General features: G+C 42.2%; 1 protein-coding gene across 2 annotated transcripts in view; it reads right to left on the bottom strand.

The window, feature by feature from the left end:
* Nucleotides 1–18,199, bottom strand: part of CRYBG3 (crystallin beta-gamma domain containing 3) — a 126,957-nt gene extending 108,758 nt beyond the window's left edge. For both annotated transcript variants that reach the window (XM_081572571.1, XM_081572570.1), the window contains exon 1: nt 17,748–18,199. In XM_081572571.1, the coding sequence (XP_081428697.1) occupies nt 17,748–17,896 (149 nt within the window). In that variant the 5' untranslated portion in view covers nt 17,897–18,199. The remainder of the gene's footprint in view (nt 1–17,747) is intronic.
* Between the last annotated feature and the right edge of the window lie 1,326 nt (nt 18,200–19,525).

A 19,525-nucleotide genomic window follows, 5' to 3' on the forward strand; every position in this document is an offset into this window, starting at 1 on the left:
GCACAGAATCTTGTGACAGGCAGAGATAATCCTGCTAGAGAGATGAGAATGAGAACAGAGGTTAGTGGATGCCAGACCAAGAAGAACCTGTCTGACCCATCACAGAATGTGACCTTTGTTCTGCTAGCACTGGGAAGCCTTCGGGCAGCAGAATGACTGGGTGGGGAAAAAACACATGGATGGAATCGTGGTGACTGGCAGGAAAGGGAATGGAAACGGGGGTTCCACAGCTCCCATTAGGATACTAAGCAAGGACACCATTTGTGCTACTTAAGATTTTCTATCCATACAATCCAGTACAATTGAGCAGACTATCCAGGCAACAAATGACAATGATTAAAAAAAAGAAGGAAAAAACAGATCATGAACACCTGGAAAATACAACGGATTCAAATTTCATTCAGTCTGAGACTCTATGCAGGAATACAAGGACGGAAAAGATACAGCCACGCTCAAATGCCAGTAAGAAAAATTAAGCATGTAAATAAATACATAAGCTATGTGTTTAACATATGAAAACTCCACAGGGAAAAATAGGGACAAAAGTAGAAAAAAAAGTACAAGTCAGAATTGTAACCTATATACATGGACGTGTCTATAAAATAATGTCTCAAATGGCTAACATTTTAAATGTGAGTGGGTTATTTTTTTTTTTTTCTGTTTTACTAGGCTTATCTTTTGCCACAAGGTTATTTATAATTCAGTTTTTTTAAAAATTAAATATCAGTACTTGTCTATCTAAGCTCAAATCAAAGAGACTGGCAAAATACACATTAAAAAGAGCATGATATAAACATTTGGGGTATAACCATGAATACTACTGACCTTGGTGATTCGATAAGTGTATTTTCTAACTACAGTCTATTTTGAATCTAGTTAATTTCTAAATATAATCTATCTAAATAGACAATAGACGATTTAGTATCCTAGTTCAAGATTTCTGAAAGTATACTTATTTAGAGTGTTCACAGGTTATTCTATAAGCTTGGAGAATGCAATGGCAACTCACTTCAGTATTCATGCCTGGAGAATTCCGTGGACAGAGGAGCCTGGCAAGCTTCATTCCATGGGGTCACAGAGAGTTGGACATGACTGAACGACTAACACTATAAGCTTACTGCCTTACCGAAATTGTATATGAAAACAGTAAAAAGTGTCTTTCCCAATACAAAAGCTCTGCAGAAAATGCAGCTCAGGGTCCATGAGATTTAAGGCAGAAGTTAGGATTTTCAAGTAGCTATAATTATTTCCACACTGTAAACACACACAAAATGCCAAAAAAAAAAAAAGTTTTAAGTCAGAACATAAGTATTCTGCATTGCACAAACAACTGAAGAATTTAAAGCTGAAATCACCAAGAGCAGTAATACTTTGTAAAACTTGTTGAAATTTATATCTTAAGGTTTACCTTTCACGAATATTATCGCTAAACCAAAATTTTAAAATGTGTCAAGTTTTAAAACAAACAACATTTTAAAATTCTGGATTAAGTAGAAAAATCACTGCTTCAGTTAAAGCTTTCCCCACGTCCTTCCTGAATGTCTGGAGTCCCTTCTCCATTCGTCTCTGACATCCTCCAGATGGCTCTGGTTCAATCCATTCTTCTTAGACACAGTGATCATTAATCTGACCATGATACTCTTCTGCTCAAAAACTCCTTCAGTGATTCTCCATCAGCTGATGAATGAAATGAAGAGTCCTTATAGTGTAACTATAGAAAGTTCTTCATGACCTGGTTGCAGACACACCTGTCACCTAGAACCCATTCTCAGAACACACCAAACTCACTTACCAGCACACTACTTTGTCCTCCTGCCTGCAACACCCTTCCCCACCCTGTCCAACTCCTAATCCTTCCCAATTAATTTCCATGTTAACCTGTAATTTTTGTGCCCCCACCGCACAGTGATACCCCTCATACATCTCTGCTAGTAATTACCATAATGGCTGGCTGGTTGTCCTTTTGTCTAACTAGATTTGAACTCATAAAACCCAGGGACAATATCATTCATGGCTGTATCCCAAAGCCTAGCATCGTGCTTGGCACTGTGAAGGCACTCAAGTATTGCTTGTCAATGGACTGTAAAAATAACTGCTATCAAACATTCTGTCTGTGTGTGCTTAATCAGAAAACACTGTGCCACTAAGAACAATATAATAATACACAGTAGTCCTTTTTCCTTAATGACACACTAGTATGTAAGTCTCTTGAAAGAATGTACCATCCACTCTCATCCAACAACAACTTTCTCAAAAGATATAAAAGAGAGAAGTCGGGCTGGGAGAAGATTACTCACTAGGAACAAGGGTATTTTCAACTGACTTACAAACAAAACACACGAAAATTAGGACAGGATTCATAAAGATACTCAAAACACTGGATATTTAGATGTCAGCCTAGATAAAAAAAAAAAAAAGAAAAGGAAAAGAAGAAGAAATATTAACAGAAAAGTCTCAAAAGGCTTGAACTGGTACTTTCAGACTCAAAAATAAAATACAAGAGAAAGAAAAACTTTTCAAATTCAGATGATCTCAAACCTTCAGAAAGACGACAAGGCTTTCCTATTGTTCTCTCACAATTTAATCCCCTTTGGGACCTGGGAGTAATTCAATAGCAGTATTTTTAGAAAGCACACATTCTGCTCAAGGCAGGGGGTGAAGGGGCAGGCATCATAATCACATGCGGGCACAAATAAGACCACCTTGAATTTTAACATCCCATCTAACTTAGCTAACACAACTCGGGAAATTAAATCCAGATAAACGTCAAGATCAAAGTGACACAGAAGCTTCTCATTTTTGATGCAGCCTTATTTAGACTATAGCTGAAAACCAGGAATCCAACGTACAGCCATTAAGAATCCACTTATTTTATGCCAGACATAAAATAAAACAAACCTCCTGGGCCATAAAAAAAGGAGGCACATTTACATTCTAAAGCTCAAATAATTTACACCGAGAGTCCCTATCCTGTCACTTAAAATATCTTACACTATTAATCGAATTCTAACAAGATTCCCCAACTCACAGAAAGTAAAGAGGAGAAAACTAGGTCCAAGAACTCAGTCACCAGACATGTTCTTGCACTTTACAGGTGCCAGACGCTGTTCTCGGTACATACTAGGAAATGAGCAGTGAACACACCAGACAATACCCTGGCCCTCTTTCCCTGAGAATCCCTCCCTAGGGGCACCATAATCACCTGCACAGTTGTTTATTAAACAGGTGTGGGGGCCTGACAGTCAAGGATTCCAGCTGGAGTGGGGCCCAGGAATCCACATTTTCTACAATCGGCTCCCCCTTCCCTGCGTTGTTCAGATGCATGCTGTCCTCTGATCACGTCCTTGATAAACAACAGTGTGAGAGCCTCTTCACTGAGCTGAAACCAGCAACTGAGAGTTGCACAGAGAAGAGAATGATCTGGTTGGAGGGACATCCATTAACGTTATTTAAATGTGTTATATGGTGATAATTAAAGGATAGATATCAATTATTTTGAAAGCTCACTCCTGTGAAATAGCACCCTTTTTCCAACCCTGATGTTCCACAGAGATGGTCCTAGTGAAGAGCTGTTGCCTGAATGAGCATGCAGGGTATGTGAAGTCCAATGGGACCAACGAGGGAAAAAACTCCCCTCTTTGAGTGTTTACCACAGACTGAAACCTAAGGGACGCTGCTTGGCCTCTTCCAGAGTCAGTCCCTCAAGTGGTAAGAAGCCACTTCCTAGACGGTCACTGGATAGTCACGCAGGAGCGGATGTGGGTGGAGGCAGGGTGAGGAAGACAAAGTTCTTCACTCCTCCCCCTCCTGCAACAAGGCAGCTGAGTACCACCTCTTACTCTGCCGTTTCTCTCACACACTGTTATGGTGGCTGCATCAGAAAAATCTGGAAACACTGAAGAACTGAATACAGCTCCCATAATTGTCTTCCAAAGGCCGGCCCACTTTTCAGTGGATTCCCGAGTCTGTGATTTCTTGCTATTTCCAGAAAGGAGGCAATCTCTGGTACTGGTAGCATCATGGCTATAATTCTGAGCATTCTCAAACTCAAGGTGACTTCATAAAAGGTGGTGCCTTGTTTGGGGCTTCCTCAGTGGCTCAGCAGGTAAAGAATCCTCCTGCAGTGCAGGAAACGCAGGTTTGATCCCTGGGTAAGGACAATTCCCCTGGAGAAGGAACCAGCAATCCACTTCAACATTCTTGCCTGGGAAATCCCAAGGACAGAGGAGCCTGGTGGGCTACAGTCCATGTGCCTGCAGAGAGTTGGACATGACTGAGCGATGGAGCTCGCAGGCCTGGTTTGGGCGTGGCCTTATCTCTAAGCAGGACCCCCAACCCACTGCCCCCAGGAACTTGCCACCATTCCTAGGGGTCTGCACTCTAGGTTTTCACTTCCATCCTAGAAGGGACAGTCTACAGTACCAGCAATACAGCTGAAGACGGAATGAGAATACAGGTAAATCCGTTTCTCTCTTCCCTCACTAACATAAAACCCTGCTAGTTCTGGAAGCCTGGTCCACACCACTTCAGTAAAGCCTTGGAGGACTAAATGAAAAAGACTATGGAACAAGGAGGGGATCTCTTCCCTATCCACTCCCTTTCTTGCTGTTACCAGAAGCGAAAAGCTCTGCAAAAACTCAAAATGGACAGAGGTCTGTTTCAGGGATGGCATCTTATGGACAAAAGGCTCTTCAGTCAAAATGCCCCTTTCTGGATCTTCTTTTTTCAAATACATACATTGAAAGGATCAGACCAGCCCTCTGCCAGATCTAAAATCACACATGACCCTCCAATAAGCAGAGTGAGTAGAAAGAGGAAAAGGCAGATGAATCTTGAGGCTTTTGTGGTAAAGAAAGAGAAAGACTGTGATCAACAAGCCAATTCAGTTAAAATATTAGGGCATGACAACAAGGAGACAGAGCTTCTACTGTCCCTGACTTCAAAGTGACTGAGGCCACCACTGAGCCTGTCCTCTATTCCCTTGGATTTCTCCCTCTCATTGTCACTCAAGTGCTGAAATATAGTATGAACTTTACCCCATACCCTCCAAAGGACCTGCTCATGCCATGTGGCACCTACACTACCTTGGGGATCTTTTCTTAGAAACACATCTTCACTAGACAAGCTCTAGAGTTCTCTTTGCTCATTGTTGTACTGAAGGTACTGTGTGGCTGTGGTTAGTTGCTCAGTTGTGTCCGACTCTTTGCGACCCCACAGATTATAGCCTGTTAGGATCCTCTGTCCACGGGGATTCTCCAGGCAAGAATTCTGGAGTGGGCTGCCATGCCCTCCTCCAGGGGATCTTCCCAACCTCAGGACTGAACCCAGATCTCTCGCACTGCAGGCAGATTCTTCACTGTCTGAGCCACCAGGGAAGCCCAACTGAAGGTACAGTACATTACAGATAAAACTGACTTTTATCTACTGGCCTGGAGCCCCACCCAGAATCTCCAACCCTCCTTCTGCAGGGATAAAAAACAGAGTTCCACACTGACAATTTCCAAACAACCATCTGGAAAACTGTCCATTCATAAACAGTGACTGCCAGCAGTAGAATAGTACTTGTATTTTTTCTTAATGACCATTAGCAGAATATAAAACAGGTGGTTATGGCTATTTCTGGGTTTCAAATTAAAAGGTAAGTAAAAGCTGCACTTTTAAGACAATCAAATAGCATGCATTTTAGCCCAAACATCTGGTGTCTCGATGTCAGACTTCTTTGGAGAGAAACTAGGAGCAAGGAGGAGAGTAATAGATATGATCATGAAGCTCCATGGCTTTGCAGTCTTAGAGCTTCTGACAGTTCTTTCCCCATAATGTCAACCCTCTGCTGTAATTTTGCTATCTACCTGGAAGCTGATTTACTTCCTGTTCCTATCACATGCTCCCAAAATGAGACCCATAATTACAGTTTAATCACAGGCTACAGAGTGAGAATCTCAAGCTGTTTGAGGTGACCTGAGCTGTCCATCTACACGTGACATCAGCAACTGCTGTATTCTCCCAAAGTCCTCTTCCTCAAACCCCTCAGATTTCAAACATTTATGACCAACCTCACAAGGATCAATACCTTGATCTTTTGCTGTGACATGAACTCAACTTATATGCAGAGTACATCATGAGAAACGCTGGGCTGGAAGAAACACAAGCTGGAATCAAGATTGCCGGGAGAAATATCAATAACCTCAGATATGCAGATGACACCACCCTTATGGCAGAAAGTGAAGAAGAACTAAAGAGCCTCTTGATGAAGGTGAAAGAGGAGAGTGAAAAAGTTGGCTTAAAGCTCAACGTTCAGAAAACTAAGATCATGGCATCTGGTCCCATCACTTCATGGGAAATAGATGGGGAAACAGTGGAAACAGTATCAGACTTTATTTTTGGGGGCTCCAAAATCACTGCTGATGGTGATTGCAGCCATGAAATTAAAAGACGCTTACTCCTTGGAAGGAAGGTTATGGCCAACCTAGATAGCATATTTAAAAGCAGAGACATTACTTTGCCAACAAAAGTACGTCTAGTCAAGGCTATGGTTTTTCCAGTAGTCATGTATGGATGTGAGAGTTGGACGGTGAAGAAAGCTGAGTGCCAAAGAATTGATGCTTTTGAACTGTGGTGTTGGAGAAGACTCTTGAGAGTCCCTCGGACTGCAAGGAGATCCAACCAGTCCATCCTAAAAGAGATCAATCCTGGGTGTTCATTGGAAGGTCTGATGTTGAAGCTGAAACTCCAATACTTTGGCCACCTCATGCGAAGGGTTGACTCATTGGAAAAGACCCTAATGCTGGGTAGGATTGGGGGCGGGAAGAGAAGGGGACGACAGAGGATGAGATGGTTGGATGGCATCACCGACTCGATGGACATGGGTTTGGGTAGACTCCGGGAGTTGGTGATGGACAGAGAGGCCTGGTGTGCTGCAATTCATGGGGTCGCAAAGAGTCGGACACAACTGAGCGACTGAACTGTACTGAACTCAAAGCAGTACTCTAGCTGACGTCTAGAATGGGACATTCATTCGTGTACCACTTGACACACCGCCTGAGGGAGGAGCTCTGGAGACCCCAGAACAGGTGAGCCTGGACCTTCCCAGGGCGTGACCAAGGTTGACCTCACCTCCAACTCAGCCTCTTCCTCCTCTGTCAAGTCTTCCGAGACCAACAAGCTGATAAACTATTTAAGAGGATACAAATATATATGCACATACAAACTCATGCTCAAGTGATACTTTCCTTAAAAAGTAATCTTATCATCTCAACTCATGACCAAGGCTGACCTCATCTGGCACCTGGCTCCTTTCCATTCTGTTGTCTCTGCCTATTCTGACACCTGTGCCAACATAAGCCTGCCCCAGGATCTTGAAACAGGCTTTTCCCTCTGCCTGGAAAGTCCTTTGCTCTGATTTGCTCATTTCCTGATCCCTGGTTCAAGAAGATTTCCTGGAGAAGGAAATGGCAACCCACTCTAATACTCTTGCCTGGGAAATCCCGTGGACAGAAGAACCTGGTGGGCTACAGTCCATGGGGTCACATAAAGTTGGACATCACCAAGCGATTAACATTCATTCACAGTAATTCAAGTATCACGTAGGTCTTGGGTCAGGTGTCACCCAGCAGACAGGCCTCACGAGCATCCTCTCTATACCTTACTCCACACTCACTACTTCTGTCATGTTCTCTTCCCTCATCTGGCGTTATTTTACTACACAGCACGTTATATATAAACCTATATAACTATCCCATCAGAATACAAACGCTCTGTAAACAGAGACACATTTAGACATTCACACTGGATTATGAAAAGTGATGACCCATTTAAGATCTTTCAAAAGATTAAATTATTTTCATTATTTCCTAGGGTATATGTACTATTGTATAAAACGATAAAGCACCAATGTTAAGTGGGGGAAAAAAATCAAGCTTCAAAATCCTGAAGACTTTTACTTTTTCTAAAAATATGTATACATGTAGACATGCATATTAGAAGTGATCTAGCAGAAGAGCACTTGTCTTTGGGCTGACTGTGGCTCAGATCATCAACTCCTTATTGCCAAATTTAGACTGAAATTGAAGAAAGTGGGGAAAACCACTAGACCATTCAGGTATGACCTAAATCAAATCCCTTATGACTATACAGTGGAAGTGAGAAACAGATTTAAGGGACTAGGCCTGATAGACAGAGTGCCTGATGAACTATGGATGGAGGTTCGTGACATGTACAGGAGACAGGAATCAAGACCATCCCCAAGAAAAAGAAATGCAAAAAAGCAAAATGGCCGTCTGAGGAGGCCTTACAAATAGCTGGGAAAAGAAGAGACTTGAAAAGCAAAGGAGAAAAGGAAAGATATACCCATTTGAATGCAGAGTTCCAAAGAATAGCAAGGAGAGATAAGAAAGCCTTCCTCAGTGATCATTGCAAAGAAATGGAAGAAAAAAAAAGAATGGGAAAGACTAGAGATCTCTACAAGAAAATCAGAGATACCAAGGGAACATTTCATGCAAAGATGGGCTCAATAAAGGACAGAAATTGTATGGACCTAACAGAAGCAGAAGATATTAAGAAGAGGTGGCAAGAATACACAAAAGAACTGTACAAAAAAGATCTTCATGACCTAGATAATCATGATGGTGTGATCATTCACCTAGAGCCAGACATCCTGGAATGTGAAGTCAGGTGGGCTTTAGGAAGGATCACTACGAACAAAGCTAGTGGAGGCGATGGAATTTCAGTTGAGCTATTTCAAATCCTGAAAGATGATGCTGCGAAAGTGCTGCACTCAATATGTCAGCAAATTTGAAAAACTCAGCAGTGGCCACAGGACTGGAAAAGGTCAGTTTTCCTTCCAATCCCAAAGAAAGGCAATGTCAAAGAATGCTCAAACTGTCGCACAATTGCACTCATCTCACACGCTAGTAAAGTAATGCTCAAAATTCTCCAAGTCAGGCTTCAGCAATACGTGAACCATGAACTTCCAGATGTTCAAGCTTGTTTTCGAAAAGGCAGAGGAACCAGAGATCAAATTGCCAACATTCACTGGATCATCGAAAAAGCAAGAGAGTTCCAGAAAAACATCTATTTCTGCTTTAGTGACTATGCCAAAGCCTTTGACTGTGTGGATCACAATAAACTGTGGAAAACTCTGAAAGAGATGGGAATACCAGATCATCTGACCTGTCTCTTGAGAAACCTGTATGCAGGTCAGGAAGCAACAGTTAGAACTGGACATGGAACAACAGACTGGTTCCAAATAGGAAAAGGAGTACGTCAAGGCTGTATATTGTCACCCTTCTTATTTAACTTATATACAGAGTACATCATGAGAAACGCTGGGCTGGATGAAGCACAAGCTGTAGTCAAGACTGCCGGGAGAAATATCAATAACCTCAGATATGCAGATGACACCACCCTTATGGCAGAAAGTGAAGAACTAATGGGCCTCTTGATGAAAGTGAAAGAGGAGAGTGAAAAAGTTGGCTTAAAGCTCAACATTCAGAAAACTAAGATCATGGCATCCGGTCCCATCACTTCATCACAAATAGATGAGGAAACAGTAGTTGACTTTATTTTGCGGGGCTCCAAAATCACTGCAGATGGTGATTGCAGCCATGGAATTAAAAGAAGCTTAGTCCTTGGAAGGAAGGTTATGACCAACCTAGACAGCATATTAAAAAGCAGAGACATCACTTTGTCAACAAAGGTCCACCTAGTCAAGGCTATGGTTTGTCCAGTGATCATATATGGATGTGAGAGTTGGACGATAAAGAAAGCTGAGCACCGAAGAATTGATGCTTTTGAAGTGTGGTGTTGGAGAAGACTCTTGAGAGTCCCTTGGACTGCAAGGAGATCCAACCAGTCCATCCTAAAGGAGATCAGTCCTGGGTGTTCATTGGAAGGAGTGATATTGAAGCTGAAACTCCAATACTTTGGCCACCTGATGCAAAGAGCTGACTCATTGGAAAAGAAAAGAGGACAGGAGGAGAAGGGGACGACAGAGGATGAGATGGTTGGATGGCATCACCGACTCAATGGACATGGGTTTGGGTGGACTCTGGGACTTGGTGATGGACAGGGAGGCCTGGCATGCTGCAGTTCATGGGGTCGCAAAGAGTCAGACACGACTGAGTAAATGAACTAAACTGAACTGGGTGGATAGGGTTATGTATGAGTTGTGCTTTTTTTCCTTTTTGATTTTTCTTTAATTTCATACCTGTTTTAGAAGAGCACATATTACTATTCACAGCCAAGCAAAACAAACAAAAAAATACCAAAGTATTGTAGTTGATTCTAAAAAGCAAATAAAAACAAGTCAGTGAAAAAAATGCAAGCAATGAACCTAGAGAAGACAAACAGCTAAATACTAATAGTACAAATAGTACATAATAGCAATTTCTTTGTATCATAATAAATATAACATTGCCAAATAAGATCCTATCTGCCTACCTATAATAGAACAATGGAACAATTAAATTGATTACCATACACATTTTCAGCTTTGATTAATATAGCACAATGCCACCTGTCCAGCCAGGATATGCTCTTTAGCACTTTGATAACAAAGACAATAAAAGGCTGAGTTTACATCTCATGGTACCTGTTTCCAGTTATCAACATATAAAATTCAAAGAATTTCATTCCTTGTTATAAGCACAGCAGTTACAGAAAAAAAAAATTATGACCTGCAAAGGTAATATCTATATTTTGTATAAATTTTAACATAAAGAGTAAAGCAGAAATTTCTAACATATCATGTAACTATCACATAAAATTAGTATTCATGGGAGCATTTAAATACCATTTTCATGTCATTTCTGTCATTTGTGCTACTTATCATAAAGGACATATAAGAAATGTGCTCCTTAAAAAGCATGTTGTACTATTCTAAACAGAGCTGTATTTTATGTACATGGAAAAGTTGACTTTTGATTTAATCCCTAAATTATAACACTTATTTTCGCTGAATGAATAAAGAGAAGTGGAAAGAGATATAAAATAGCTCAATCCTCATCTACCATCACCAGAAACCAATATAAATTGTCTAAAGTTTACAAATCAAGAATAGTAAATAGACACGTGTACAGAAAGACCAGAAGGAACAGACTGAAGATGATTAAAACCGTTTTCTCTAAGAGTGGGCCCACCCCTGTCAAATACTCCACAGCCCGTGAGACACGCTGGTACTTATTTTAAGAAGGGAAGGAAGATTTGTGCTATGTCTGCCTTCCCCACAAAAACTGCAGGAGTGATTTAAACCAATGCCATGATGCACTGGATTCCCAGAGGTTAGCACAGCACCTGGCATGAGTGGTACCAAAGAGATTCTTGTTAAAAACATTGGTGACCTTTTCAAATCAAACAATGAAAATGTTAGGAACACACAGAGAAATACCCAAAGTGTTTTCATATGTGATCTTTCCAATAAAACAAGTCTTCCTAACCTATACTGCATACACCTGTTACCCTACAGAGTTTTGGCTGGCATTCTAAAGCCGGAAGAGACCTTAGCTATGAGGGCCATCTCCTTTCCTTTATAATCAAAGACTGAGAGAACAAATATTTCGGCTCAGACTCACATGGCTACTCAAAGTGGATGATTTAGGTGATCTCACAAAAATGAGTTGGTATTTTTGAGGCTCTGTTAACTCTACCCGGTTTCACGTTGCAGATTAAAAATACATATGCCTCCCTCATACCTACAGAAAGTAGCTAAATATCCAATTATTCTGCATTATAAATATTCCATTTATTTGTAGCCTCGATCATAACTTTTCTCACTTGAACAACTGAATGGAGTTCATTCTTCCTTTGGAGAATTTTTGCCAACACAGGATCATAAATTCTCTCTTTTATCCTCTTTTATACAAAGATATTCACTAGGTCATAACCAATTTTCTGAAATAGGTAATTCACATAATTTTTTAAGTATAAAAAGGTCTAAAATGAAGAAGCCTCCCTCCTATTCCTCATTCCTTCACCCAGTCTCTCATCCTTCCCAAAGAGTTGGCACAACAGTAGTCACAGACTTTTTTCATACTCCTCCATTTTCAAATGCAAATGGGAGTATACTATACACAACGGTTTGTATCTTGCTTTAAAAATTTTTTACTTAATGTATTTTTCTTATCAGTATACAAAAAACTTTATCATTCTTTTTGACAGCCACATGATACTCCACTACATGCATACACTGTGATCTATCGATTAGTCCACTATTGATAAGACTTCATTTTAATCGTCATCTCTTGTTAATTAAAACAACAACAAGTCACACATACCAAATGCACGTTTGGCTTATAACGAGTTCATCTGGAAAACAGAGACGTGCAGGTTTATCTCCTCCACTAATTTAAGAACTATTTGAGGGTGGTTTCGGTCTTTTATTCATCTTTGTATCCCACACCTTAGCAATATACTCAACACACAGCAGTCAAATTTCTGGAATGGACAGACTCAAGATAAACATAACTTCTTGAACTTTTATTTCATGCTGATCCTTTCTTTTCAGTAGACAGTCTGGATTACCTTCCTGAGTTTGAATGTACGTCAATCTGTTTTCTAGTTATCATAGCCGCACTGGCATTTTTGGTACATCTGAACATGAGTGTAGTTCATCAGAACTCTGGTAATACTTTGAGGGAAAATTGTTTCTTCTTTATAAAATTCACTATTACTCTTTTTTACATATTCTCCATTGAGATGAAATGTTTGCTTCAATAAAGTTAGAAGTTGTGATTAAATTTATTGCAGGTCAATTTGAGGTACACTTGAAACTCAACACACATTTAAAGTGTACAATTGAGTGAGTTTTCAAGGAAATGTCCTCAGCAAGAAACAGAATCGTCAAGTTAGATATCTGGCAGACACCCTGTTAAACCCCAAAGACAGATTCTCACTTGAAAAAAAGTATGTTTTCAATACCCTAAAACAGTCTATATTTCTACTTCACTGCCAAAAGTAGGTTCTGTGTTTTCCATTAACCTGGAAGCTCAAGATTCTCACAAAATACACACAGCTGAGGACTTCTGGAATTTTCCAGTCATCTTTATTGCTGCAGGCATGAGCCTCAGATGTTGCCCTTCAACACCACACAGGTATCTTATTCCACCAAACTATTACTGATTATTTTATACAGTGCTTTCAAATCACTATTTGAAATGTAATCACCATGAAAATTCAGAGCACAAAACTCCTTTTTCTTACATAAATGTGCTGTGGTCAACATTTAACTTAACAGCTGGTATCAGAGGTACTATTAACATTTGATGAAACTATCTCCTACATTTCAGCTCATTAGTATCCTGGCTCCACCCATTTATCAACCACACTCAGCCATGGTGAAAAGCAAATACTCTCTGAACTTTAAATCAAGAGCCAAACACTCTCTAGAGAACTTTATGGTACCCACCCCCTACCATGTCTCAAAAATGTCCACTTTAAGGGCAGGAGTGTATTACCCCTAGTCAAAAGCCACTAATAAGTGTTTTAATGATCCATCAACAGAGATTCACTCCGTCACCTGAGCTAGGTACAGAGGACAACAAGATAAATGAGACACAGCCCCTGCTCCTTGAGTCTAATGATTCTGTCTTACCTTCTACCAATGGCACTATATTGGGACACTCAAAGGAACAGTCAAAAAGAGTATACGTGAAATAGGCCACACTGTTACCCATTCTGGAACAAAGGAAGGAAAGGTCCAACTGAATTACATATTCAGATTTATTTTGAAGGAGTACAGTTCAGAAGGGTGGTGGGCAAGATGGTGTGGAAAAAGAATCAGAGTTTTTGAGTCAGAGAGACCCAATCTCAAACCTCACCCCTGAAACTTACCCCAGTTATGATTTGGGATAAATTGTTCTCCCCTGGGAGTGCTCTCCCTCCCACCCACCTTGGGGGAGGTGTTCTGGGTTCTCCCAATGACTGCAGGATGCTACTTGCAATTAGTGGGCAGGGCCACAGACTCCAAATGTCCTGCAAAGGACAGGAGAGTCCAGTTCAGCAAAGAATTGTTCTTTCCAAGATGCCGACAGTGTCCACCTCTGGGAATTCTCTTACCCTCAGTTTCCTCAGTTGTCAGAATAGTGATAAGCATACCAACATTCCAGGCCGAGGGTGACGTTTAAAAAGACGATACAAGTAAAAGTACCCAGCCCAAAGGAGTGCACAGTTGGTTTTTGATAAACGCTGTTCTTGCCTTACTATCATGTGTGATACAGCAAAGAAACAAAATTGAGCGATCGTTTTCTCAAAGCAAGGAAAATTAGAAGGAAGGTATCCTCTGAATTTCACAGTTTAGCAGTATCTGTTGAACAGGGCTTCACAAAAATTCTCTAAATTGAGAGCCAAACACTCTTTATGACCCAGTGTTAAATCTAATTTTCTTAACGCCTCTTTCACTCTGCCTGCACTGATGTACACAGCCCTCAAGAGATCATAACCCCAGGCCTTTGCTCAGCCTAGAAGACCCATCCTCTATTTCTATCTTCCTGGCTAAGTTCTCTACCTGTGGAAAACACCACCAGTACCTTGAAGGCCCAGATAAAACCACCTCCCCCATGAAGCCCTCCTGGCTCTCCCCTATCACTTTTGCTGAGCCCATTCATTGCACACTCATAAACCGGGCTAAACACTACAGCTGTGAATTGAATTCAACTGCAGTTTTCATTTCTATATAATTTAAAACAAATTAATATAAGCACTTTCTGGATGTGGTCAACCACCGAAGATAAAGAGTGTTAACAAGCAATTCAACTGCCAACACCTGAATTCACATATGTAACAGTGTTGATGTAAACAGACTTCTAACTGCTGCAGGTTAATGAGAGCATCAGCGAACACAGTATATAAATGACGTGTTCACAGCAAATGATGTCCAAATATCTTACAGCACACTGTAAAAGCAAAAAGTTTTCCTGTGATTCAAGTGGGGAAATATTGGAAAACCTGAATCATGGCATAGTACACAGTGGTACAGTCATGGCAACTCCTCAAAAACTTTTTTTTCTAGTTGGTACCATATGCATTTTGTGAGTAGCCAAAAAACAGCTGTCAGGATAATGCTGTAAATTTTACTTTTATGGGTCTTGTGGTTACGTCTGTGTTTAATTTTCAATTCTGTTCTTAAGGAATTGTTAAGGAATTCTGTTCTTAAGGAATTTATGTCCCATTTGTATTTGTACCTACACAAGTTACATCACGAAACTCATGTAAGTCAACACTGGGAGTGCAAAAAACAAGACTGTACAACTCAAGTTTGAGAATGCACTTTGAGTACAAGAAAAAGTCAGGATGCAGACATTAATCCTTAATAAATGTTAAGTGGCCTCAGAGTTGCAGGCACTGCACAAGACTTAAAACTTGTTCAATAACTGAAAAGTAGCTGTGTGACTCCGGGCACGTTTCTTTAGCTGTTTTTTACACTAAAACTAGAATACTGATCGTACAGGTCTGTCCAACCTCAGGTGTAGTATTATTAAAAGTATTCTGTTAATTGTAATGTGCCAGACACACCATGGCGACCCACTCCAGTATTCCTGCCTGGGAAATCCCATGGACAGAGGAGCCTGGCAGGCTACATGGAGTTGCCAGGGGTTGGACACGACTTAGCAACTAAACAAGATACGCCATAGGTACTAGGACGGCTGTTTTCAAGTGGTCTCCTCAGCTTCTCCCAGTTCCTTGAAACGGCCCCTTTCTCAGTCATCTTTACATTCCTATCACACCCAGCCCCACGTCTGAACAGACTCCCCTGCATCTAAAATCACCGGTACAAAAGGTAAACCAGGCTCCCACTAAAACCAGGAGTTTTTACTGCCTCTAAAAGAAACAACCAAAATACTCTTACATTTTGAAATAAGATCACAGTGACAAATCACAATTCTGTTTCCAATTTTGTTAACACCAGGGTGTTGTGTTACTAGGACAGTCGGTACTACTAAGCGTTTCCATTTGTTTCATTAAAGTTTCATTAAAGGCTTTGTGTTTATGTCCTTGAAAACATTTAAGCTCATTTAAAAGGTAAAACACCCAAAGGATTATCCGCTATCCCCTTAACATCTGGCAAGTTCTAAAACGGATGAAGGACAAAATTAGTGTTCATATAAGCACAATTAAAATTATGATTGTCAAAAAGCAGCAGTCTGTGCCTCTCTGGAGGTAAGGAGAATGGAGAAGTGGTAAGCAGACAAGAGACAAGCTGAGGGAGTGGCAAGCACCAGAGAGAAAAAGAGATTAGATTTGAGAAGTGGCCAAAAAGCCAAAATAGGGCAGGGAAGCAGGCAAGCTTTCAGGACAATTCTGATAGGAACCTGAAATTGGCCTGCCTGCTCCCTTCTAATCCTGACTCAAGGCTAGTTCCCAGTCTACTTCGGGTTTCTCTTAAATACTGCTTCCGTATTATCATCCAAGATTGTCAGTGCTGTTACAATGATGGCAGGCACCAAGGGCTGTCTGCCTACACCAGCATTCTGACATTCTGGTTGAGCCCTGTCAGACTTCAAAACTATTTTTAACTACTATGTAAGTCTGAATTTTAAATTCTCTCTTAACAGGGCAATAATAGCTGAAGCCTCACAGAAGTCTTTCAGTTGTAATAGGAACCTTCTTGGAAAGATGTGGCAGTTTTGTTAAGAGGGTCATAATGCAAATTCTTCACAAGCAGAGAAACTGAGGAACACACAAACGACCAGGATCCAATCACAAGACAGGAATGAATACTGATGGAAGCAGCTCAGTCAGTTACAGTTCTGTTTCCTATCCAGTTTTCTTTGAAGCTCTCCAGGAAGCCTTTAACGACTGAAGTAAACACAGCTTTCAGGAGAGCGTCCTTCCAATCACGAAAGATCTACTGGTGCAATGTGGGGGAAGAGGCAGCAGTAAGCCTCTCTGGCCATCAAAAGTTTTAAACAGCGAGTTGTATATCAGTCACTTAACCCCTCTTCCTCCCTCAGGACAGATGAAAAGGCTCCGGAACATGTATTTTTATTAGTTATGAATTTTTCAAAAAGCTCGATTTTACAGCAGCAGGTGGAAGAAGGAGAAAAGATTGCAAAAAGAGGGGCACGTTTTCATTATTACAGAAACCAAGACAGCTCGAGTCCAGGTTTCTGGAATCCGTCTGGGATCTTGAGGCAAATGTTTTTTTCCGAGGAGATTTGGGAAAGAAAGGTGGCATCATTTAAATGTCAAGCAATGGTAAATAAGCCTAGCGACGGTTCGATATTTTGATGGGGTCTTGGGAACTCAGCATCATCATTCTTTAAAAAAGAAAAAAATTATTTCGAGAAACTCCGATTAAGACGGCAAAATCCCAGCCGAGCGGGTGGCGCTCCAAAGCGTTACCTTTCCCATCGGAGTGGTTTTCGGATCGCGCCCTCCTCGCCCTGGCGGACGGCTGGTCTCACTACTCTTTCGCATTACCGCCGGCAGGACGCCGGGGGACTCGCTTCTGCCGGAGAACTTAGAGCAGACGCGAGTGTGGGACAGGAACCGAACCCCGTCCAGGGACGGGAGATGGGGGGCTGAGCGCCACGCGGGCTGGCCGGCCGCTGGCCACGGACTTCACCCGGATTTACAGACCCAAGTGATGCGGCGCGAGAACTGAGAGAGAAGGAAAAAACTTGAGCAATGGAGGAAGGAGAACAGAAAGTGGGGAGCGCAGCCTGGCCGACAGCGGCTGGCTGCGGGCACCGGGGCCAGGAATCCCCCGTCCCGTGAGTCGGCGCGGAGCCCCCGACGACCCCTGCGGCTCCCACCTGGCAGCGTCCCGGCCCGGCGCGGGCAGCTGGCTTGTCCCCGGCCTCTCCACCTCTTCCTCTTCCTTGTCCCGGGAAGGGCTTCGGGGAGCAAAGAATCGGGAAAAGCTGTGCCAGGGGGCGCCGCCCCTCCTCCGGCCGCCGGACATCTCCCCGGCGCGGCAGCCGGTCCGAGGCCGTCCGCGGGGAACGCGTGAGGCGGTGTCCGGAGCCCTGCCCGGGGCCGTGGGACCCGGCGAGGGCAGGAGCGACTCGGCGCGGGCAGCCGGCGCGGCTCAGTCCATCCCGGGCTGTAGAAGCGCGGGCGCGACTGGCTGCCAGCACTACTTCTTCTCGTGCTCAGAGGCGGCTCCTCCCTCCACCCCCGGGCCGCCCGCCCTCGGGAGGAGCCAGAGGCCGCGGCTCCGCCCCGAACCGGGCCCGGCCGCCGCCGCTGGCCGGTCCCCGTTCTCGGCGTGGGCCTGAGATCCGGGGGGGCTCGCGCCACCCTGCAATGCCGGGCTCCGGGCTTCCCGCCCAAAAGAGCTCAGCCTACCAACCCATTTGTCTTTTCGCTCAATTTTTTCTATTACTGATTTGTTTTTTTATCGTCCAGTCAGTGCACGGAACGGTTTTCAGACTTTTGAAACAAGTTCATGAATTAAAGTTTGAAAGAAGCTCATGAACTAAACCGGGGTACCAGAATGCCCTAGGCTGCCTTTCAGCTAACGAACAGTAATTCCTTAAACAGTTTCCCAGGGCTGAAAAAGTTGCGGCTACCCGGTGGCCTAGTCTCAGAAGTGGAGGGCGCCGTAGGTGCCTGTTCAGGTCTGTCAACAACTCTTTTCTGGTTTGGCTGGCTTACTATCTGTGGGGTAACTGACCCTAACGCAGATGTGCTTTGATATTTCTCCTACTCCGTGTTATTAATACATACTGCTCCCCGGTGAACCCTCCTGCAAAAACGACACTGATCAAAAACAAGTATAATTCAAACTATGCTGAAACAAATATTTTGTAGTCATTACACAGACATCACTGAAATCTGGAAACCAAAAGGTCCTTAAGATTTACTTTGAATTATGTCTAAATACAGTCGTTTGACTTTTCTTAGTATTATTTTTTTATACATACAAAAAGCTGTAATAATTTATGTATGCAACTCAATGAGACTGAAGATAAATATACACCATGAAACTGTCATCACAATCTATGCTATAAAACCATCCATGACTTCCAGAACTTTCCTCTCACTCAAACAATTATGACGTAAGATCTGCCCTCTTAGCAAAGTTTTAAGTATATAATACAGTACTGTGAACTACAGGCACCGTGCTGTAAGTGGAACTCAAAGACTTACTCATCTTGGACAACTTCACCTTTCCCTTTGAATAATACCTTGTTTATTAATAATGCCCTGTTTCCCCTCCCCCAACCCCTGGCAACTCCCTTTCCACACTGCTTCTTATGGATTTGACTGTTTTAGATTCATCAGTGTAAGTGAATCCAAATATAGTATTTGTCCTTCTGTTTCTGACTTATTTCACTAATAAGTAGCATAGATTTTTGTTTTTTTAGTTTTGTATATCCTGGTGGCTAGTAGAGAAAACATCAACGGGCCTATTCACTCCAGGTGGTTTGTTTTAAAGCCAAGCTGCCCCTGAGAGGGTGTAGAAGTTGTAAAAGTGATTATCTTATACCTGTTCACTAAAAATTCTATACAAGTAAATGAGATAAAATGAAATGTCCAAGGCAGTTCTGACTTGGGGGGAGGGGAAGGAAGGTACCCTGAGGTTGGC

The sequence above is a fragment of the Giraffa tippelskirchi genome, chromosome 2, assembly GCF_054371585.1.
Source record: "Giraffa tippelskirchi isolate mGirTip1 chromosome 2, T2T-mGirTip1v1.2.pri, whole genome shotgun sequence".
In the NCBI taxonomy this organism is placed as follows: Eukaryota; Metazoa; Chordata; class Mammalia; order Artiodactyla; family Giraffidae; genus Giraffa; species Giraffa tippelskirchi.